This window comes from Eulemur rufifrons, chromosome 14 (genome assembly GCF_041146395.1).
Source record: "Eulemur rufifrons isolate Redbay chromosome 14, OSU_ERuf_1, whole genome shotgun sequence".
NCBI classification, from domain to species: domain Eukaryota; kingdom Metazoa; phylum Chordata; class Mammalia; order Primates; family Lemuridae; genus Eulemur; species Eulemur rufifrons.
The window spans coordinates 1,947,590-1,970,910 of NC_090996.1; the positions used below are offsets into that span (position 1 = coordinate 1,947,590).

Here is a 23,321-nt window from a genome sequence, read left to right on the forward strand (position 1 = left end):
AATATTTTTTACCTTTAAATATCTACCACTTTCACAAGAAAGCAAATGATTTTGTCTCCATAATCAGCATAATTTTCAGAAGCAAAAACTTTTTGTTGTTTTATTGTTTTATTTTTGGAGGTGGTTCATGAAATGTAACTTAGCAGAGAATTTCTTGCTAACTTCAGCACATTTCTCTTTGTTTAAAAAAAAAAAGGTGCCCTAAAACAAAGCAGATGTTTATTTCTAATCTGTTCTCATAAAATGGAATTTGTTTCTATGCTGATGTTTCCCTGTTGTCCTGTTTTTAATCACTTCATCTCCTGTCTCAGATTTCTGGCTATCCATTCATATTTCTCTTTGGATGTTTTGCTCTCACTTCAAACTCAGTGTGTAGAATCACCTTGCTGTTCCGCCTTTCCTGTCTGTGTCCCTCACCATGTTTTACTTAACCGCTTCCTTAGTTCTTTGTGATTATTAGCCACCTAGGGCTGGGCATTCTTCATGACGTGTGTTTTTGTTCTCTTTGCTTGTTCCTTCTTCATCTCCCTCTCCAAGCCTTTTGGGCCCCATTCCCAATTAACCTCCTTTCTGACAATTTTTGGGGACTTGAAGCTATACCTGTATCTCCATCCTGCCCTGTAATATATTACCCAAAAGTTTGTCAGATTGATCTATTTGAGTTCTGTTTTCTCCTTCATTGTGTTTTTTCTTTTCTTTGAAACTTTCAGCAGCTCCCTGTTTCCAGAACATAAAGACTTAACTCCTGCCTGGTTTTTAGGGGTCCCAATAATGGGATTCTGCCCAACCCATCCAGTTCTGGGTACAAGTACTGCCTGCCTTACAACCTCCATTCAGGTAAGGCCAGGGCTCCCAGGAGCAGGTTTGGGTTCCTGGCAAAGAGGATTGGCTACAAATCCATGTGTCACTTTGTATTGGTGAAAAGCCTAGCCCATTGTCATGGCCCTGGCCCCTTTCTGGACCCTACCTGGGTCATCTGTACTGGCTTCCTTCTTCTGCATTGGCTCCAAGTCAGGGTTATTTACTTCCCGCTTATGTCATTAGCAAAAAAGAAACCCATTTCCCATTTCCCCAATATAATCCATTTTCCCCATCCCTGATTTTCATCAGTCCCATATTATTTCTGAACATTCATGGGTTATACATCAGACACATTGAATATCAGATCTTAATTTAAAAAGGAAATGCCACTCTTTAAAAAATACACATGGTGTGGTCATTGTACAGATTTTCAGGTCATAAGGACATAAGGGTTTTCAGTTAGTTAGACACAGGCCATTTGGAACTTTCCTCTGTTAACTGTCCATATACACCCAAACCTGGTGCCCCAGCTTCTGGTGGTGATCGCTAGCTTAGTATCATTCAGTATCAGCAAATAATTTGAACAGGTTCTGTTTCCAACTCTTGGTATCTTTTGCATCCATTGTTGAATCTGTACTGTACTTTTTCATCATAATTTTTCTATTCAAAAAGTGTGTAGGCTTTAGCTTTTCTCTTGGCATAGAACAGTTATGCCTCTTCCCTGTACGTTAGAATCCGTACCATCGGGAGGCTTCCATGGAGCCACGCTCTGCTCTGACACCTCTGTCAAATTAATATGCTGCCATGTGGCGTTGCCACTGCTCCGGCACAGTCAGTGGGAATGAGTCGGTGTGTCCTGTATGAGACTGTGATACTTCTTACATCCCCTCTGCTGGTTGAATTGAGTAGGACCTGATTTATGCTTCATGTTGTATCTTCAATTTTGATTCTTCTGCCATGTTGATGCCCTTTGGGACTGTTGGAGGTTGGGGTTGCTTCCAGACTGTGTTGTGTCTAGCTCTGCCTTCTTCCTCCTTTCCTAAGGCCAATTTCTTCTCTACTCCGGTTACCTCTGCCTGCTGGTGCTGCTTCTGTTGTCTGCCTCTGTCTTAAACATTACTTTCTTCCCTTTCCATCTTTCTTATTTCTTCCATGTTCTTTTCTAACTATTTCCATGTCTGTGATTCTTCCTATCTTTGGAACCAAGAACTAAGCTTTTGTAAACATCACATTCTTAAGTAGTTCTTTTCTTTTTTTTTCTTTTTTTTCTTTTTCTTTTTTGGAAATGGCAAATAGTAGACCCAGAACTCCTGGAATCTTGGAACTTTTGGCTCTTTTTTTATCATTTTTATCATTATACTTGAGTTGCTTACAACTCTTCTAGATAGTTGGGGTATCAGAAAGCTAAGCTTCTGATAAGTGGGTTGTTAGAGTACAATACCATTGTTTTATCATAAATATGTTCTGAGATCATTTGCCAGAACACAGAGTAGGTGGTCTTTTTCCTGTTATTGATCATGTGTTGTTCACCTGGTAAAATTTTGTTGGTTGTTTAATTAGTGTTGCTATTTCTTCTCTTTAAGTCAAGAGGTGTTGCCAAAGATTCATGAAGATAAACATTACCCTTGTACTTTGGTGGGGACTTGGAACACGTGGTATGGCGAGCAGGACCAAGCTGGTAGGAAGCAGAAGTCTTTGGAATAAACACTCTTCCTTAAGCATTACTGTAACACTTAAGTAATGTTCTGATTTAATGCTTGGTTTTATAATCAAAGCTTTCTAAGTCTCAATCTAGTTTTATGCTTAAAGTAGCTTCTTCAATAATTCATTGCAAAAAACTATTTTTTAATTGTTTTCAATGTTTAAATCTATTATTAAAACCTTATGCTATAACTCATAGGCCAACACATGGCACATTACAGTTTTGTACTATGTTAACATTATGCATATTAGAATATTTTCAAGGTAAGCAAACTCTAAATGTATACTGTCTTTTAAAATGCGTTTCAGTCCACCTTTGGAGGTACGAAGGAGGCTATCCAGCCCTCACGGAAGTCATGAGTAAACTCAAAGGAAATCAGGTAATGACTTTCAAAATGTTTGCTTACTCAAACTAATGACATAGTAAATGTTAGTATAGAAATAAACGACTCTTTTTCTGTCATCAGTTTTTGTTAGGTAATTCATTTTTTATAGCAGAAATTTTATTATTTGGACTCTTAAAGTTGTATTTAAACATAAAGTAACCAGTTGTAATACTACTAAAATAACAGTCCTTATTGTAAAATCAATTGTACTTTGAAAGCGATAAGCTAGTACTTTAAAACCGGTAAGTCAGCATGGTTGACACAGCCCTGGATTCCCTAACACTGTCCGCTTCAGGAACTGTCATCCACGCACATATTCTTTATCTTGGGCTGACTTTGCTATCCTAGTCCTGCCTTCACTAATAGGTACGTGTTAGTAGAGAGAATTTTAACAGCCACACATCACTGGGGAAGAAAATCTTTTGTATAGATTCCCAGACAAATAAAAATGGCTTTTGAATTATCTGCTGTTTTGTGATCTCCATGTCACCTGTATTAATATGCCACCACTGTTAGGAGAATCTGAAAATGTAGGAAATTAAATTTGTTTACATTGTCATTTAAATAATTAGTATGACCATGTAGTTTGTCATCTAAATCTAGACACTTTTGAGAATGAAAAGGAATGCTGTTAGCATTATACTAGTTGAACCCGTGTCAACTGGGACTTCTCAGGCTAACTGAGACCTATGGATTCTCCTCTTCATAACAGTGTTCTGTAGGAACACAAATGTTACTAAAGTGGGCTTTTGTATATAAATACTAGAAGATTTCACGAGCACATTTTTTTCACTCAAAGGAATTTGTGGAATTCCGTAAAGCAAGAAGCAACATGCTTCTCTCTAGGAAGAATCAGCTACTATTGGAATTCAGTTTCTGGAATGAGCCTGTCCCGCGATCAGGACCTAATATATATGAACTCAGGTCTTACCAACTCCGAGTAAGTAATACGAGTTAACTGTCCTTTTGCTCTTTGAAGAAGCGCAAACACTTCCTAATGCTGACAACAAAACTTGAGTGCACAGTGTGATGTGTGTTTAGCATTATGTTTGGATTTGAATTGTTTTCTCCGCTGTCCAGTCCTCCTCCTATTTTTCCCTTTTTCTTTCTCATTTCCTTCTCTTCTGCTAAGCTCTTTTGTTTTTATGACCTTATGCATAATTCTTATTATGTAGTATTTTTCCAGATAGCATTTCTGTTTTTAAGAGGAAAGAACTAAAGTGCAGGACTAGGTACAATATGTAGCCACTATTATAGTTGAAAAAGAGCAACTAATAAATGTTGTGACTGTTGAACAAATTATACAATACTGTAAGAGTAAAAAGGGAATAGTATTTTATAACACTTTCTAGATATTTCCCTTCTAAGTAAGTACTAGAAAGAAAGCCCCAGATAAGCAGCATTATGAAAAAGAATGCATATCAGTAGATCTGTGTTAGGCTGGCCACCTTGCCCAGCCCAAACTGAACTTTTAAAAATTTCACAATAAGCTGGGGTCCCAACTCCGCGGGAGGCCGAGGTGGGAGGATCACTTGAGCCCAGGAGTTCTGAGCTGTAGTACACTATGCCCCCATTGGGTACCCACACTAAATTTGGCATCAATATGGTGACTTCCGAGGAGTGGGGGACCACAAGGTTGCATAAGGAGGGGTGAACTGGCCCAGGTTGGAAACGGGGCAGGTCAAAACGCCCGTGCTGATCCGTAGTGGCATCACGCCTATGAATAGCTACTGCACTCCAGCCTGGGCAACATAGCACGACCTCATCTCTTAAAAAAAAAAACTGACAGTAAAGTCTGAATGGATACCCACAATTCATTCAATCGTGATTTCAGGGCATCTGAAGGATGAGCCCGCCTATGGTTTCAATAACCATAAATGGATAACTCTTACATTGTGTATACGTTGTATTCTTGTATGAAGCTGTAAAATACTGCTCCCACTATGGGGTGGAAAACAATTAGTAATAACATTTTGTTACATTGTTTAATTTATTACATCCCATGTTATTAAAAGTTAATTTATAACTTTTGTCACTTGGTATTTTTTATACTGCTATTTCCATATTTTTTCACAGAAGAACTAACACATCGCAATCTAAATCTCTTTCAGCCAGGAACCATGATTGAATGGGGCAATTACTGGTGAGTATATTACTGAATGGTGAGTTTGTAAGTCTTATTAATAAATTATTTTAGGCCATAGTGATAATTCTAGGAAAAAAAATCTGAGGATGATACCATGACTTGATGTTAGAGTATTGTTTGGGTTAGTTTTTAAGAATTTTTTCAAACATACCAAACTGGAGAGGAAAATAACATGGATCCCTCTTCTGTATCCATTACTTAGCTTCAATAATTATCAACACATGGCCAATCTAGTTTAAGTCCAACGCCCCCAACCCAGATTGTTTGGAATTAAATCCTGGACAACATACTATTTCATTCATAAATATTTCAGTACTGTATATATTTCTAAAAGATAAGGACTCTGTTTTTTTAAACAAAAGACCTATACTGCATGAGGTTATTTTATATACTTCTTAAATATTATCTTTTCTGAAACACTGCTTTTGTCACATAGAGCTGCAGTCCTAGGCTGCGTCCTGTTACCAGTCCGCGGCCTGTTAGGAAATGGGCCGCACATCAGCGCCTGAGCTCCGCACTGCCCCCCCCACGACACCTCATGCCCCCGTCCCCAGTCTGTGGAAAAATTGTCTTCCATCAGACCAGCCCCTGGTGCCAAAAAGGTTGGGAAGCGCTGACATAGACCATCGCAATGATACAGTTGCTTCTTTTTTTTTCTTCTTATTTTGAGTAGCAAAATACCAATTTTTCCCCAGATCGATCTATAGATGAGTAGAATCCTTATCAATATCCCAGTAGGCTTTGGAAATACAAAGGACCCAAAACAGCCAAAATAACCTTTAAAAAGAAGAATAAAGTTGGAGGACTCATACTTCTCGATTTCAATACCGACTACAAAACTAGCATAATCAGGACAGTATAGTCCCGGCATAAGGAGAAGCGTGCAGATCTATAGGATACATTTATGAGCAACTGATTTTTGACAGAGGTACTGGGACAATTCAATGGGAGAATTGAATAAAGGGTGCTGGAACAACTGGGTATCCTTGCAAAAAGATGAATTTGGACCCCCTACCTCACAATATATACAAAAATTAACTCAAAATGGATCACAGACCTAAATATAAGAGCTAAAATATAAAACTTTTAGAAGAAAATGTAGGAGAAAATCTTTTTGACCTTGGGTTAGGCAGAGAGTTCTTAGATATAACAAAAGCACAATCCACAAAAGAAAAAATATTGATGTTAGAATTTATCAAAATTAAAAAACTTTTGGACATCAAAGGACAACATTTTAAAAATTAAAAAAACAAGTCATAGACTGGGAGAAAATATTTGTAATCATATATGTGGTAAGTGACTTGAATCCAGACTATATAAAGAATTCTTATAGCTTAATAAAAAGAATACAAATAACCCAATTTAAAGATGGGTAAAGGATTTTAATAGACAGTTCTCCAAAGAAGATATAGAAATGGCCAACAAGCATGAAAAAGTGTTCAACATTACTAATCATAAGAGAAATGCAAATCAAAACCACAATGAGATACCACCTTAGGCCCTTTAGGATGGCCCCACAAAGAACAGAAAATAACAAGTACTGACAAAGAAGCAGAGAAGTGGAAACCCTTGTGCACTGCTGTTGGGAATGGGAAATGTTGCAGCCATTATGGGAAGTAGTGTGGAGGTTCCCCAAAAAATTAAAAATAGAATTCAGTATAATCCAGCAGTCCCATTTCTGACCATATATCCAAAAGAATTCAAAGCAGGATCATGAAGAGATACTTCCATCACCATGTTCATCACAGCATTATTCACAGTAGCCAAGAGATAGAAGCAGCCCAAATGTTCATCGAAAGATGAATGGATAAAGAAAACATGATATATACATGTAATAGAATATTATGCATTTTTGGCCGGGTGCGGTGGCTCATGCCTGTAATCCTAGCACTCTGGGAGGCCAAGGCGGGTGGATCTCTCAAGGTCAGGAGTTCGAGACCAGCCTGAGCAAGAGCGAGACCTCGTCTCTACTAAAAATAGAAAGAAATTATCTAGCCAATTAAAATATATATAGAAAAAAATTAGCCGGGCATGGTGGTGCATGCCTGTAGTCCCAGCTACTCGGGAGGCTGAGGTGGTAGGATCGCTTGAGCCCAGGAGTTTGAGGTTGCTGGGAGCTAGGCTGATGCCACAGCACTCACTCTAGCCCAGGCAACAGAGCGAGACTCTGTCTCAAAAAAAAAAAGAATATTATGCATTTTTTTAAAAATAAAGAAGTCCTTATTTTTAAGGACCCTGTCATGGACTTCCTTCCATGGAGGAATCTTGAGGAGGACATTATGCTAAGAGAAATAAGCCACCCATAAAAGGGCAAAGAGTATATGATTCCACTCACATGAGGTATCCAGTGTAGTCAAAATCATAGACACAGAAAAGGGAAAGGTAGAAGCCAAGGCCTGGCAAAGGGGGAAGAGGGAGTTGGTCTTTAGTGGGTGTAGATTTTCAGTTTTATAAAATGAAAAAGTTTTGTTTGGGGATTCATTGAACAATGTTGTGAATATACTTGACACTACTGAACTGTACACTTTTTTTAAGAGACAGGGTCTCACTCTGTCATCCAGGCTGGCTAGCAGTGGCGCAGTCATAGCTCACTGCAACATCAAACTCCTGAGCTCAAAACAATCCTCTCACCTCAGTCTCCCGAATAACTGGGACCATAGGCACGTGCCATCATGCCCAGCTAATTCTTTTATTTTTTGTAGAGAGAGAGTCTCACTGTGTTGCCCAGGCTGGTCTTAAACTCCTGGCCTCATGCGATACGCCCACCTCAGCCTCCCAAAGTGCTGGGATTACAGACATGAGCTACTACTCCTGGCCTAAAAAAATTGTTGTTAATTTTTTTTTATTGTGGTAAAAAAAAACACATAACAGACTGGGCAAAGTGGCTCACACCTGTAACACCAGCACTTTGGGAAGCTGAGACAGGAGGAAAGCTTGAGGCCAGGAGTTCGAAACCAGCCTGGGTAACAGCAAGACCTCATCTCTACAAAAAAAAAGTTTTGAAAAACAATAAAACCCAAAAGATTTTGAGCATTTTTTCCTTGAAACTTGAAGTATATCTGTGCCTTAATTTTTTTCTGTTTTTCTTTTTTGGGGGGGGAAGGGGTCTGTGTATATGTCTTTGAGGTAATTATGCTAACTCTTAATTTTCATATTAAGACTTCATATTTCCATTTCCTAAGCTGGCATTTTACAACCTTATTCTCCCACAAACGGGGAGGCTGTGGGGTGCTGAGGAAAAGCCTTGGGCATGAGTTACTCGACAGCTCTGACCCTTGGTTTCTTTATCTTTAAATGACAACCTTTGCCTTTTACTTATTTTCAACTTGTGTATGGTTCTCCTTTTTCCTTTTTCCGTTATGGAATTTCTTGCTTTGCATTAAGTGATTTCTAAGATCTCCTCCAGCTCCAACAAGTGGTTCTGTGATCTTTATTTCTAATGAACCTTTTCTTGGATCATCAAAGGCTAAATAATGCAAGTTAGAACTTCTTTTAATTTGAAAACTAAGTAATACATACTTCATTGTATACTGCTATTATAGACACCATTTTATTTTGTCAAGCAATTTTTATCCTTTTATTTTTGGGCTATAAATGTAATTATTTAGCTCTTCACAGAATAGCATCACTCACTACTTCAGTTTTTCCATGTTACTAATTAAGGCTTGCTTGCCGTGGAATCCACAAGGACGTACTGGGGTTATTCAGTTATTTTTTTAAATTATGTATAAAGCCAATTCAGCATTCAGTTTGTATTTTGGCACATAGGTGGCTATTTAAGATGGTGGTCTCCTCTTCAGTACATGCTTCTGATTATTACCAAGCTAAGGCAAGTATGTTTTCTTTGCCTACCATAAATAAATTAGAAAAATTCAGAATGAGATGAATAATCTGGAATATTTATCACTATCAATGACAGTTTTTTTCATTCTGAGCAGAGTTAGAATGCATGTTAAAGTGATTTGCGTAATTGATCAATCAAATTTGCAATTTTTGTGAAGATACTGATCACTTAATTCTAAATGTAGAGGTTAAAGAATTTAATAATATTTGTGGGTAACCCGTGGGCACAATAGCAAGTGAGCCCTCCTTCACGGCAGAGGAGCCTGAATGCCTGGGTCGGGCACCCTGGTGGCACTGAGCCCGTGGCAGAGGAGAGCAGAGGTGCACAGCGTGGCCTGCGGGAGCCTGGCTGCATCGCTCACACAGCAGATTGCTCTTGCTCTGATTCCATACCCTTCTTGCAGATGTTACAATTCCGTGCAGAGAAAGAGAAAGTTCACCTCCAGAAAGAGAATGCACTGGGCAAGACCCCTCGAGCACTTTGTCCCTTGAGAATTATGTCTCTCGCTGTAGACATTAGTAGATTGGTATCCTTGTTCGTGTGCCTCCAGCTCTTTTAAATGAGTGAGGATGAATCTGTCTTCCCAAGTCCTTTCTACTCTGGGACCTTAAGTGACTGAGACTTCAGGCCAGAGCCTGGGCAGTGTCGATAGAAATTTGCTGAGTGGTCCATGGTGTGGGGTCTCTTGATGGGCCCAAATGTGCTGCTCCTGTTGGCGTGCTGACATCATTTGAAGCCCTTTGTTCTTTTTCACTTTTGATTCTAGAAAAGTGCTTTTGGAACAATACGTACATTTTTAAACATTTTCGGGAATTCAGATGCATTGCTAAATATAAAAACAAAGTACCTGATACAAACATAAAAGGAGGTATTTAAATTAAAGAGCTGATACCTCTTGCAGTGCAATATATTAAAAAAGAAAGTTTAAGACGTGCCAATTTTTAATCAATCTAATCACAATTTTATGTTATATACATAGATACAGTGTATATTTGCACTTTCCTTCATACATAGTATATAATGAATGCCTTTGGTACTCATTTTCCAAATGGTTTGCTCTAATAAGAAAGAAAGAAAAAAAACGAAACATCTTTGTCCATAATAGTGGTGGTAGTGATGGTGTACCGCCAAGAAGCTTTACTTTTGTGGTTTTTCCATGTGCTGTTCAAAAGATTGCAGAATCCTGGAAACTAAGGAGGAAAAGAGGAGGGGGAAGGGATAAAAACTTACCTATCAGGTATAGCGTACACTATTCTGGTGACAGGCACCCTAAAAGCCCTGACTTCAGCATTGTACAATTCATCATGGAACAAAAGCACTTATACCCCTTAATATTTTGAAATTAAAAAAAAAAAGGTTGCAGAATGCAAAATCCCCCTTACAGTTCAGAGAGCAGGTGTGTTTCTCAAGAGTTCACTGTCTTTGGCTGCTTTGAAGGTGTGCTCTCTTCATCTCTGGTTTTGTTTTTTTCCTTTTCTCTTTTGAGATGGGGGTCTCACTGTGTTGCCCAGGCTGGTTTTAAACCAGCGGGCTCGAGTGATCCTCCCACCCCAGCCTCCCAAATAGCTGGAACTGTAGACTGGCGCCACTGCACCCGGCTTCAATTGTTGTTAATCCCAGTCTCCCTGTGGCATCTTGGGTGTTCTAGTGTCCAGGTTTCCCTCGCTTCCTCTCAAAGAATGTTCTGGAGAAGCAATTTTTTTTTAAGTTGGTGGGTCCTAGCCTCTGCCAATTTTCTTGTCTTTATGTCAAGAATCAGCAGTGCAGCCACGTGTTCTCATGTTACTGTTTCTATTTTTAATAGTCATCATTAAATACTGTCCACTTTTCACAAAAATGATTAATACAGCTACAGAAAGGTATATTTACATTTTGCATACATTAAAAGAACTTTTTATTACATTTGTTAATGTGATAATAACATGATAAGTGTTTGAAAAAAATTAATCCTTTTTCCTAAAAAACTTGCCCTGAGTGTGGAGGAGATTTAGTCTATTCATTCTTTTTTTTTTTTTTTTTTTTTTGAGATAGAGCCTTGCTCTGTTGCCCAGGCTAGAGTGCCATGGCATCAGCCTAGCTCACAGCAACCTCAAACTCCTGGGCTCAAGTGATCCTTCTGCCTCAGCCTCCCCAGTAGCTGGGACTACAGGCAAGTGCCACCATGCCCGGCTAATTTTTTCTATATATATTTTTAGCTGTCCAAATCATTTCTTTCTATTTTTAGTAGAGACGAGGTCTTGCTCTTGCTCAGGCTGGTCTTGAACTTCTGACCTTGAGCAATCCTCCCACCTCGGCCTCCCAGAGCGCTAGGATTATAGGCGCGAGCCACCGCGCCCAGCCTATTCATTCTTTTTAACATATCTAATTCAGCATGTGGACGTTGTTTTTCTCTTATAGGGCTCGTGCAATTCGCTTCCGACAGGACAGTAATGAAGCAGTTGGAGGATTCTTCTCTCAGATTGGGCAGCTATATATGGTGCATCATCTTTGGGGTATATATTTTTTTCCTTCATTTTTGAGTTACTGGAATTTAAGAGGTCATTACTAAGTTGTGCTAGGCAGTGGAACAAATGTCAAGTCAGTAACCTTCAACACTATAGCAAATCCAGACATCACAGAGGGGTGGTAAGTGCTGGGCTGTCTAGAACTGAAGAGGTCAACGGTGAAAAGGCCATAGATCCATGGCAAATGAGGAAGCCGAAGATGACAGTGGGAATGATGGGGAAAGGAGTAAGAGAGTCAGTGAACCGGGGTAGAGGGAGGATAGTGAAGCCATGGGGTGCCTTCCGTAGGGTGGCCCCCGCCTCCCTGTCCAGACTGACTTCCTGTCGCTCCCTCAGAGACAGTTCTGCGTTTTACCTAGAGAGGCAACTTCCTGTGCACACACTCTCACTGCCTGCCTTTGTAGATGTGGTTCCACCATCCTGGAAGGACCTCGCACCTCTCACCTTTTCCGTCCCCACCCACTTTTGTTTGGCACCATCTTAGGTATCTTTCAAGGCCCGACTCAGATGTCACCTCCCTCCCCACAAGTGAATGTCACTCTCCTGAGCCTCGGAGCCCTGTGTGGTGCTGGTTGTGGCTGTACGTGCCTCTCTCCCTGCTGGGACGTGAACTGGGTCCCAGTAACAGCTTGAGATAATACTGCCGGTACATTCTGGGCACATTTGTAAAAGGTCTTCAAAGTTAAAGGAAGTCATTTCCATAAGTCATTTCCAGACTGTATCAATTAACAGAGGTGTTGGTTTGACCTGTTTGGTTCCACCATGTGTTGTGACCCTGTCTGTCCTTGTGTTAGCGTAGCAGAGCTTACAAAGATAAAAATGACAGAAATAAAGCAGATGTACGAATAACCAGGATCAATAACAGGGAATTTGTTTATGGTGCTGTGGAGACTTAACAGCTTACAAAGTGACATGTACTTGGGGACAATCAGTAGAAGGTAGCTTGTGAGCTAGACTTGGATCTGCGTGGAATTGCCAGGTGAGGGTGGGAAGGAAGGACTGGGCCAGCGTTGGAGACAAAGGAAATTACAAAGAATACTCAGAAAACTACAAATGTGCAGACCAGCTAAACAGTAGGATAGCTGCCGGGATCCTAAGTCTGAATGGGTAAGTTGAGGCAAAAGAAGTATTTTTACATTGTGCTCCTGGAACTCTCCCCACCACCCAGAGTCTGGGGAGGAGGCCCCATCCTCAGTGTCCGCAGTCACTGCCTCGCCCAGGGCTGCTGGCTTCGTCTCAGCTCCACACGGGGCTTCCTGGCTGTAAGAGGTGGGAGCCCTGCCCCGAATGTCGATGCCATCAATAACCCGTCAGCCCCGTAGAACACCGAAGGCCAGTGCTGTCCTGGAGACCTTAGTTTTCTAACTAGCTGAGATCTGACCCCATAAGTCTCAGAGTTTTCAAATGTAGTAGGTGTAAAAACAAATCTTTTAAAAATGTGTTCTGCATTTCCCTGCCTTTTGAGATTATACTGTATGTAATTTAACCTTTAGGAATTTGAGGTAGAGGTGAAGTAGTTTTTATTATTGTTTCAAAAATAGTGTACATTCTGTCCAGATGATAGAAAGTGAGAAGCCGGGCGGGTCCTCCCTCCCTCCCCTTTGTCTCAGCCTAGAGGGAGCTCGGAGGCTGGGTTCCTGCGCACCGTCCCAGACACCCCTGTGCGTGGCTAGGCACGGGCGCCAGGGGGTCAGGGCAAGACGGAGGAAGCTTCACCTGTCACCACGTGCTCTGGCTCCCAGGTGAGGTCAAGCCAGGCACCTGTTCCGTCAGTGCCTAGCACGTGCCTGGGCAGGGACTCCCAGACGAAGGAGCCTGGAATTGCAAACAGGCAGGCTCCAGGGTGTGAGTGGCAGAGCTCCCGCAGCCTGTGGGGGACACAGGGCAGACCCCTTGACTCTGACCTGTGGGGAGGACTCAAGGCTTCGCGGAGCACCAGCAAGATGAAGAGTCCGCCACGGTGCTCCTCCGTGCAGAAGCCAGGAGCAGCGTGGTGCTCTGGGCATTTGTCTTTTCTTGGGCAGTGCCCTTCTTCACCTTTCATACCAAAGTGTCCGCTGTTGTCCCCACCTGGTGTCCCAGGTGTCCACTGCCCACTTCCTACTTTGTAGGAAAAAGTATTGAGATATTCAGATGTGAATTCTCAGCTGCCTGCCCCTAAAACTTACCCTCAGGTTTCTGTACTTCTTAGAGAAAGAGAACCAACCTTTATTAGGCCCCTCTAGTATATTATTTTACTATTTTATGCACCGTCCCCTTTAATCCTTACTACCCTCCACCACAGATGAGATACCTGGGGCTCACAGACAGTAAATCAATCACCCAGAGCCCGTCGCTCCTCCGCAGCTGAGCCAGGCGCAGGCCTTGGCGTGCGGGCTCAGAGCTCCTCGTTTCGCAGCACGGCGTCCTTTCCTTTGCCCCTGCACTTCTGATGTCACCCCTGCCCCCCCCCACCCCCGCCCAAGGCTTTGCTCCCCCCACACCCCTTCCCTCAGGGCCTGGACCTGCTCAAGTGCCTTCCCCAACCCAAATGTCCATCAACAGATGAGTAGATAAACAGATGTGGAGTAGACATACATTAGAACATTATTCCGCCATAAAAAGGAATGAAATTCTAATACATGCCACGGTGCGGATGAACCTTTAGGACATTATGCCAATAGAAGCCAGAATGCAAAAGGGCGAATATTGTGTATGATTCCACTTACATGAGGTGCTAGGATAGGCAAGTGCACAGAGAAGGCAGAACAGAGGTCACCAGGGGCTGCAGGTGGGAAGAATGGGACTTACTGTTGAATGGATGAGGCGCTTTCATTTGGGACGATGATACAGTTCCGGAGTGGGTAGTAATGAAGGTTGTACAACAGTGTGAATGTACTCAACACTGAACGGTACCCTGAAAACTGATAAAATTTATGCTGTGTATATCTTACCGCAATAAAAAGAATTTTTTCATTAACAATACTTAAAAAGCCTCCCAAACCTGTGTATAGTAGAGGGAAATTTTGTTTTTAGATGGTTAAATTGACAGGCCTACAAGGGTAGATCTTCTCATAGGAAGAAGGAAGTCCTGTGAGGAAAATGCATGTGTCCCAAAACAAAAACTGGAACTTAGAGAAGGAGCCCTGGGCAGCGTTTTAGTGTTGACCGACATGTCGCGAGGCATAGCAGGTATTTCCCTGGTAAGTGGCTGGAAGGAGCCTGCCCAGGTTGGGAATCAGAAACCAAGGCATCCGCGGGAAGCAGCAACGCCGAGGACCAGGTGGTGCCTTTGACCATGCCGTCCCCTCCACCCGCAGCACCTTTCTTTCCATTCCTGCGTGTCAGGGATGTCCTTTTCAACTCTCAGGACCCCCTGGTGAAATCACACTTCCAGGCAGCTCCCCCCATTCTCCTGTGGACGCCGCCCTCACGTTCAGCGCGGTGCTCACAGGGCTGACCTGCCGTTCACTGTCTGCTTGTTCTGCACCGCACTGAACGCAGTCCCTTCCCGGGATCAGTGTAGCGCTGTATAAATGCTGAGCACAATTGAATTTGATGTTGCTTATCTCTGGTCTAACAGTTTCTGGTAATGAATTTAACATGGTATTGGAGAAGTTCACTCGGTCTGTAAAGATACGTCTTGGATTCACTAGATTGTAAAGATTTAGAGCAAATTATTTTGCTTCTCCCACAAGGCCTAACAGTTTTGCTCAACATAACCAGCTCACAATTTTCCCAGATACCCAAAATAGTCTCTGAGAAAACTGGATGACCAGCTGAATCAACACCTTAATGGACGTACTAGTGGAATGTAGGGCATTATGTTTTAAGTCTTGCTTCTTCTGTGTGGTTATTTTTAAGCTTACAAGGATCTTCAGACCAGGGAAGACATACGGAATGCAGCATGGCATAAACATGGCTGGGAAGAATTGGTATATTATACAGGTAATGTTTTAATAGGCATAAAATATTCGATTCTTTTTGTCTTGTTGTTTCAATTATGTTCTTTCACCCTGATGCTAACATGTATTTTTTTAAAAAATAGTATGTTGCCAGGGTGGTGAACTATAAGGTTGGGGGGAGGGGAGTTAGTCAGATTTTTTTTTAATACTACATGACTTTTTTTCAATAAAGAATATTCACCTTACAAGTATGTATGTTGTACAGTTTTCAGACTCTTGGATTTATAAATTTTACTTTTTGTAGATTTCTATATTCTCTGAAAATTTATTACACAAAATTTTTCTAAGCTTTCCCTTCCTCATCAAAATTGTCAGTACCCAAAAATATAACTTAATTCATCAATTAAAGAGTAATTTTGAAATTTAATTTGATAAATTAGACTTGCCATTTGTACAGTATGTATGCATGTATACATACATGAACATATATTATGAAACCCTGTTTCCTTGATTTTTATAAGAAAACAATTGGGCTGAATCCAACCCTGTGATATTGATAGAGGTGATACATACCAGCCATGCTGCGCGGCAAGCATATTTAAAGCACATATACTACCAAGAAAATCAGAACAATGTATTCTAGAAAGTAGAATAGATTCTTGTCTTTTATTTCAAGAAATCAGATAACTGTGTGATTTTGTTGCTTACTTTAAGAGCCATGTTTTACTCAGCAGTGATAGTTTTATAAGTACAGTATATCTGTTCTTTGTACACGATACATTCAAAGGTAATCTTACTTAGTTTTATATAAATTTATTTTAGTTCAAAGAAAGTTTTGAAACATCACCGTTTTTCTCAGACTATGGCCTTTCCTAGGTGGGATCTGTTTTAATTTTAGTAACATCTTACAGGATCTAGCTGATCTAGTCTTAGCTTGTATTTTCCTGCCCATGAGGTCAGTCCTATATTTTCCCATATTCTATTCTGTTTTCAAGCCGCATGTCTTCTGAACGTTCTCAGCAATCTGTTGTTCGTGTGTATTTCCCATGATGTGGTTAGAAAAGAACAAGCACAGTAACCCTGATCCTGTTTTCAGTCCCACTTATTCAGGAAATGGAATCCAGGATCATGATCCCACAGAAGACCTCGCCCCTCCAGTGAAGCTGTAGGATCGCTATGTGCCTACACACATTTATGTGACAAGTATCTGTCATAAATTAATTTTAATTGTATATCACGTGGAAAAGAAAGACTGAGGTGTAAACCGCTGTATATAGCTTATGAGAGACCTCTTTTCTTTAAAATTTGCATAATCACGAGAAAGGAACTATCACGGTTTGATTGCAACAGTGCTCTGCAGTCCTCTTTGAAACATCTCTGTGTGTGTTGAATGTACCTTATGGTACCTGCCACTCCTCCCCATCCTCCAGAAGAGGGTCCAGATTAAAATTTGAATCACCTCTAAATAAGATTCCAACCATGAAAAAAATTAGCTGTTGATTTATAAAAAGCAAATCTGTTTTATAATTACAGGTTTTTAAACAAATTTCTTGTATCAGGAAGAAATACAAATTTTGTTATGTTTCTCTAGCCGTTTTCTGAGTCTCAAACAAACAACAAATTATAAGTGTACCCAATACCTGAAAATGTTTTAATTCACTCTCATTTTTAATCAGTCGGCCTAGTAAACAGTGTGTCATTTGTCATTACCAAGATGGTAGTGGTGGGTAAGCTACATTTAATCTAATTAAGTCTTCACATAGTGTATTGTGGTGTCTCTATGTGAGAGAGAAAAAATGGCTTGAACCTATGTATCATATTTGATTTTGAAACGAACACCTTGAATAGCACTAATTTTTATTTGTAATATTTTTCTATAACAAAACAAGTAGCACTAGGAAAAGAGGTTTTATTTTGTAAACAATCATTTGTGACCTCAGACGTTCTCTGATTAATATTTTAGCAAGCTCACAGCAGATACTTCCAAGGTCATGTCCGAAGGGTGGTGCATGTTGAGATGTAAATTGGCAGAAAGCTGCACACTTTGTCTAGCTCGGTTTGATTTAGTTCTTTAATATAGTGTGCCAATTTTGTGACTGTGATCATGTGAAAGTCCTGTTGAAATGAAAAATTATGTCTGCCCACAAATTAAAGAATTTATGTATAAAATAAAGTGTGAATAAATCTCATATCAAATGTCAGACTTTTACATGTGAATGATTTTCTCCAAGAACATATAAAAGTCAATAAAATCCTCTTAATTTTCACATATTACATGTTGGGATTTTTTTTTTTTTTAATGAACTTGTGCTAAGAATGACGCTGTCACTCTTGCAGAATAGTTAGTCACAGAGGATTGAAGGAGGTGAGGAAGTCAGCCAGTGTCTGGGGAAATCCCTCCATTCTGAGGGAATGGCTACGGCGTAGCCCCTAGGCAGGGTCCTGCCTGGTGTGTGCCGAGAGCAGCAGAGACCACTGTGGCCGGAGCAGATGAGAGGGAGAGCTTGGTGGGACATGAGCACAGAGAGGTCGCGGGGCTAGATCAGTAGGGTGTTGGAGGCTCTCAGAAGGACCTTGGATTTGACTCTAAGTGAGATGGGATCCGCTAGAGGCATTTGAGCAGAGGAAGGGCATGCTCTGACTTGTATTTTCAAATATAGCAGTAAAAGTAGGGAGAATAATCAGAATCTGGATGTATTTTGATTGCAAAGCCAACATGGTTTCCTGAACAATTGATTGAGAAGCGTGAATGAAAGAGAAGAATCAAAAGTGACTTAAGTTTTTGGCCTGAGCAACCGTAAAGATGGGGAAGGCTGTAGGTGGAACAGATTTAGGGGAGTGAAGATCAGGACTCCTGTTTTACTCATGCTGAGTTTAAGATGTCATCGCTTCTCGGCCTTTTGACTAGGATCAAATGTGGAGTTTGAAATGCCTCTGCACATATCCAGGCAGAGATGTCAGGTCGGCATCTTCCGACTCCTTGGTAATGTGAATCTGCAATTCAGGAGAACAGTCCAGCCTGGAAATATACATTTGCAAATTGTTTGCATGTAGAATTTAAAGTGAGGCTAGATGAGCTCACCCAGGGAGTGAGTGCAGATGGAGAAGACCAAGGTAAGGAGGAACCTGCACAGGAGACCATGAAGCCACCAGGGAAACAGGCACTCAGGGAAGTGGGAGATTCATCAAAGCCAAGTGAAAAAAGATGAGTACAGGCAACATAGCAACAAAAAAAATTTAAAAATTAGCCAGGCGTAGTGGTGCATGCCTGCAGTCCCAGCTACTTGAAGGCTGAGGCGGGAGGGTCACTTCAGCCCAGGAGTTGGAGGCTACAGTGAGCTACGATTGCACTCCATCCTGGGAACAGAACAAGATCCGTCTCTAAAAAAATAAAATATTTTTTTAAAAAATGAGTAAAGGTCACCTGTGTCAAATGCTGCCAAGGAGATTTGGTAAGATGAGGTCTGAAAACCGATCATTAATTTAGCAACATGGTGGTCACTGGCGACCTTTGCTAAGAACATCTATTATTAACCTAGTTTATGAAATTATCACTTTATTTGAGCAATTCCTGCTCTGTGAAATCCTTTCACTAAACCCCTACAGTAGAATGAATCATGTTATTTTGCCCCACTATTCATCTTCATTGGCAATATTCAAAGCTTCCAAAATCAGTTTCCATTCATTGGGTATAAGTCTGGTGAATATTACACAAACCAACTCGTTTTCAATTACAGCATATGTAAGTCTGTTTCAGAAAGTGTCCCATACAACAGGCATTCTACCACTTTTTAAAAGCCTTCCTAGAACCCCTTTGCTCTCCTCCAAACTAGCACTTGATAGAACCTGCTTCTTTTCTCTTATTTTCCACAACTGCCTGTGAAAGACCCTTTTTTTCCAGTTTCGCATGTAATTTTGTTTTAATTTAGGATCTTTAAGATGGAGATCTCCCCTCCAGTGATTAGGAGAGAAACAAGATGGAAATAAAGAGTGTATTATCTACCGGGAAGCCACGCACAGGAAGTCAGGGAGCACAGGGAGAGGGAGGGACCTGTGGGCCAACACCTTTATTGGGGTCCAGGGCATTATCCAAACAGATCTCCCCTTGGCGATTTCAACTGGTGGACTAAAAGCAGGCACGAGTCCCAGGAGGTCATGCAGTGACCGAGAGGAGGTCACGGTGCCATATCTGCACAGTCCGTGTGGGCTGTGAGGGTCAGCGGGGCCAGGCAAGCCAGCTGCATCCAACTGTCCCACAGGGAAGTGTCACCAGGGAGCAAGAGCTGTCTAAGGCAGACACCCGGATGGGCCTCACTGAGGACCTGGGGGCACAGGGGAGTAGGACTGGAAACCATGTCAAGAGCCCCGCTTCTGGCATGAGAAAGTCCAACCTGTATTTCAAATGGATGCCGAAGAAACATAAAATTGCAAGAATTCACTACAATCCACCCCTTGGTGCATTGGCACATACTTCAAATATAAAGCGGTTGTAGTCCAAGTAGTGGAATCTACGGATGTGGGGACAGTGTGGCTGTGGTCATTGTGTCGGAGATGCAAGGGGAGAGACTGGCGAAAAGCTGGGGGGCAGTGATTGGAAGAGAATGAGGGAGTGGGTGGTCCTCTCCCAGCAGGTCCAGGGGTTGAGTGATGTGGGGCAGGTGCCTTCTGAGGAACATAATCATCTCCATTAATTTTAGTAACCTGAATCAGAGTTCCCTTAAGGCATGGAAGTGTAGGGTCATGCATTTGGCCAGAGAGCAGGAAGTATACCAGGATCTGGGCTAAGCAGACAGTTCAGGAAGAAAAGCAAAAAATGCTCTGTGTCCATTTGTCTCAGGAGAGATAACCCATGGGTTTATCCATCCATGGGTGGAGGTTTTGTGTAAGGAGTGGAATCATCTCCAACGTGGAGGTCTTAGGTTGTGGCAATGTTATGTAAGGTGATGTCTTCTCCAGCAGAGAGAGTTTGGGCCAGGACAGTGTCATCTGGGATGTGAGGCTACAGTGTCCTTTTCAAGGGGCACCCACTCAACTTGATGTGGGCCTCAGTATTTGTCATTGGTTGAAACAGTGGTCTACTGGGGGAGTTGGGTGTCCAGTTGCACACCAGTGAAAGCACCCAAACCAGTAGGAATAAGAGCAACAACCAACAGAGTAGTGTGCAGCTACACCCGACAGGGTTTGTTCTGGGTGGAAGTTTAGGTTGCAATGAGTCCCTGTCAGATGACAGGCCTGGCTGGCCTGTGGGACAGTCTGTGGTAATGAGTCTCAGGAGCACATGTGCCCCAGTCTGGCCTCACCCTTGTGGGATGCGGGCAAGATCAAAAATTTAGGGTAAGGCCTGGGGCAAACTAGAGAACTTCTGGGATTTATTTGTTGTGTTGGAATTTGAAAAGGAGTTGTCTGGGGACATCATTATGTCTTTTAGTTAAACCAGCTATTTTGGACCCAGCAGGAACATGAAAATTCTAATGAGGGCCTCTTCCAAGAGCCCAGCATAGTTTTAAGAAGTGAAATATGTCACATGACCACTGTTACTATGTAACATCTACAACTCTGAAGGGCACAGGTGTCCAAGCAGGGCCTTGCATTGTAGCCTTAGTATCTGTGGAGACATGTGTGATTTTTTTTATTTATTTATTTATTTATTTTTTATATTTTCTTTAAGCTTTTTTTTTGTTGTTGTTGAGACAGAGTCTCACTCTGTTGCCCAGGCTAGAGTGAGTGCCGTGGCGTCAGCTCAGCTCACAGCAACCTCAAACTCCTGAGCTCAAGGGATCCTCCTGTCTCAGCCTCCCGAGTAGCTGGGACTACAGGCATGTGCCACTATGCCCGGCTAATTTTTCTATATATATTTTTAGTTGTCCATATAATGTCTTTCTATTTTTAGTAGAGACAGGGTCTCGCTCTTGCTCAGGCTGGTCTCGAACTCCTGACCTTGAGCGATCCACCCGCCTTGGCCTCCCAGAGTGCTAGGATTACAGGCGTGAGCCACCACGCCCGGCCACATGTGTGATTTTGATTCATACTTTGAGTGTCTGTGAAGCAAGAAATTCCCAATCTTGTGGGGAACAACTTTTAGACTAATGGCCTGGTACTTTATAATAAACATGAAGATGAGACCGTTTGTTGACCAGGGCAGCCGGAGCTCAGGGGGCTACCTACAGTTTGATCGGGCGTGCTGTTTCTTGGATCCTGTCCTGTCCTTACTAGGACATCCTGGCTAAGGGATTGTAAGCAGGCACATCCCCCTGAGCACCGTCGCGCGCGATGGCTAACTGCCATTCGAATAGTCTACCAGCGCCCATTACTGTTCACGCAGTTAATCCCAAGCGGCTCCCCAAGTAGTCAAGGAGTCGTGGGGAGAGGTGACCTCCTCCAGCACCCTGGATCAGCTCCATCCTGCCAAGCATGCCGAGCTTGTGGGGTGCTGTGTACATGAGCCAGAGCATAACAGGCAGCTGGGATGAGGTTCGCAGGCTCGCGATCTGCGAGAGCCCCTCTTTGCGAGAGAGCCCAGTAGGTATCCTGTTGTTTGTTGTTTTAATGGCCTGTAGCATGAGGCCAAGAGGGGCAATATCTTGCATCAGAAGCCCTAATTGCCAACAGAAGTGATCCAGGAACTCCGGGAAGCATCACAAACAGTGGCCAAAGTGAAGGTTTTTTGAGGGCACTAACAGAAGTGCCTGTTAACTTTAATTTGTAAGTAAAATTTGTAAATGAGGATTATGTTGCTGCCAGAACCCAAAAAGTGTTATAAGATAGTGAATTTACATGTCCTTAATGAGTGTGTCAGATGAGCCTCCTTGGGAGAGGATGTTATCGCTGTAATGTCATACCTCTGGCCCTGGAGAAGGTGGGTGCCATTAAGATCTTGTCTGCTAAGATTGTGTGTGGTGACCAACTGTGGAGGTCCCCATGGGTAGCCTGGAAAGGGTATTGTGTCCCTTCCGAGGCGGAGACAGACTGCGGCTTTGAAAGTCTATGGCACCGAACAGAACAGGCCAGCCAAATCTGTAAGAGCAAAATACCAGTTGTTGACTGAATAGAATCAGCAATGTTAATATTCCGTATTAAGTTTGGGCCCTTGATGGATAGGACCGCAGCATTCAGTTGTAGCAGTCCATCATTAGGCACCTTTCTGTGGCGTTCTCTGGTTTTTGTGGTCAGATTTGTGAGTAGGTAAAATTGGGCTGTTAAATGGAGAAGCAGTGGGGATAATCACCCCTTTGTTAATTAGGTTTTAGGCACTAGGTTTTAATCCTCAAAGGCTCCACTTTGATTTACACTGGACCATATTAACTATCTTAAGTTGGGGTTCATGGATCCCATTTTATTAAGCCCAGTATGTAAGTGCCAAAAACTGTACGTATTGTGTCAGAGTATCTATGTCCAACATGGACTATTTTACAAAAATGGGGCCTGGCTGTGGGAAATTTAGGCAAGGCTACAGTTAAAGTGAGGCACACTCATTTTTTAAAAATATTTTGTATATTTATTTACTTTCTCAAGAGTATAGGAGCAGAGTGTTTAAACTTAGTAGGATCCCCTGACAATTTGAGTCCCAGTACTAATGAAATCTATGAATGTGTTAATTAGTGCAGTTGAGCAAAAGTTACAGTTAAATTAGAACCTATGTTGTAGAAGCACAAAAGCCAGCCAGTGTCCTTTTTATCTTTTTGTTATATAAATTCTTTGGTCTATAAGTTAGGAAATGAATTTGGGATTTCTTATGGAATCAAATTATGGAAAATATATACATAATCCATAATATATTAAAAATAGATAATTAATTCTCTTTTATTTTCCCACGTATCTAGGGGCTTGTTCATAAATCAGTAAGTAATCTAGGGCTAGCACTGTGTTTGTTCCGTTTGCTCAGTACTTTTAAAGTTCCTCTTTCTTTTTCCTTCTTGGACTTGCAGTGGCCCAAAGCGGCATTCTCCCCTTTCTTGTTTCTTCCTTGGGCTTTTAGCCACCTGAAGCTGAGGCTTTTAGTTTCTGTCTCAGGTTAACAAGGGGAAAAGAGGGAAAAGGAGGGGGCCCAGTGCCTCC

At 41.8% G+C, this 23,321-nt stretch overlaps 1 protein-coding gene across 2 annotated transcripts in view; it reads left to right on the plus strand.

Annotated features, from left to right (window-relative positions):
- The window catches only part of NIPSNAP2 (nipsnap homolog 2), a 28,857-nt gene extending 11,322 nt beyond the window's left edge, over window positions 1–17,535 (plus strand). The window contains exons 4-10 of one of the 2 annotated variants that reach the window (XM_069486122.1): window positions 2,385–2,479; window positions 2,812–2,882; window positions 3,688–3,828; window positions 5,000–5,031; window positions 11,276–11,370; window positions 15,226–15,309; window positions 16,363–17,535. In XM_069486122.1, the coding sequence (XP_069342223.1) occupies window positions 2,385–2,479; window positions 2,812–2,882; window positions 3,688–3,828; window positions 5,000–5,031; window positions 11,276–11,370; window positions 15,226–15,309; window positions 16,363–16,427 (583 nt within the window). In that variant the 3' untranslated portion in view covers window positions 16,428–17,535. The remainder of the gene's footprint in view (window positions 1–2,384; window positions 2,480–2,811; window positions 2,883–3,687; window positions 3,829–4,999; window positions 5,032–11,275; window positions 11,371–15,225; window positions 15,310–16,362) is intronic. The other variant, XM_069486123.1, reaches the window with a different exon arrangement.
- The last annotated feature ends 5,786 nt before the right edge of the window (window positions 17,536–23,321 follow it).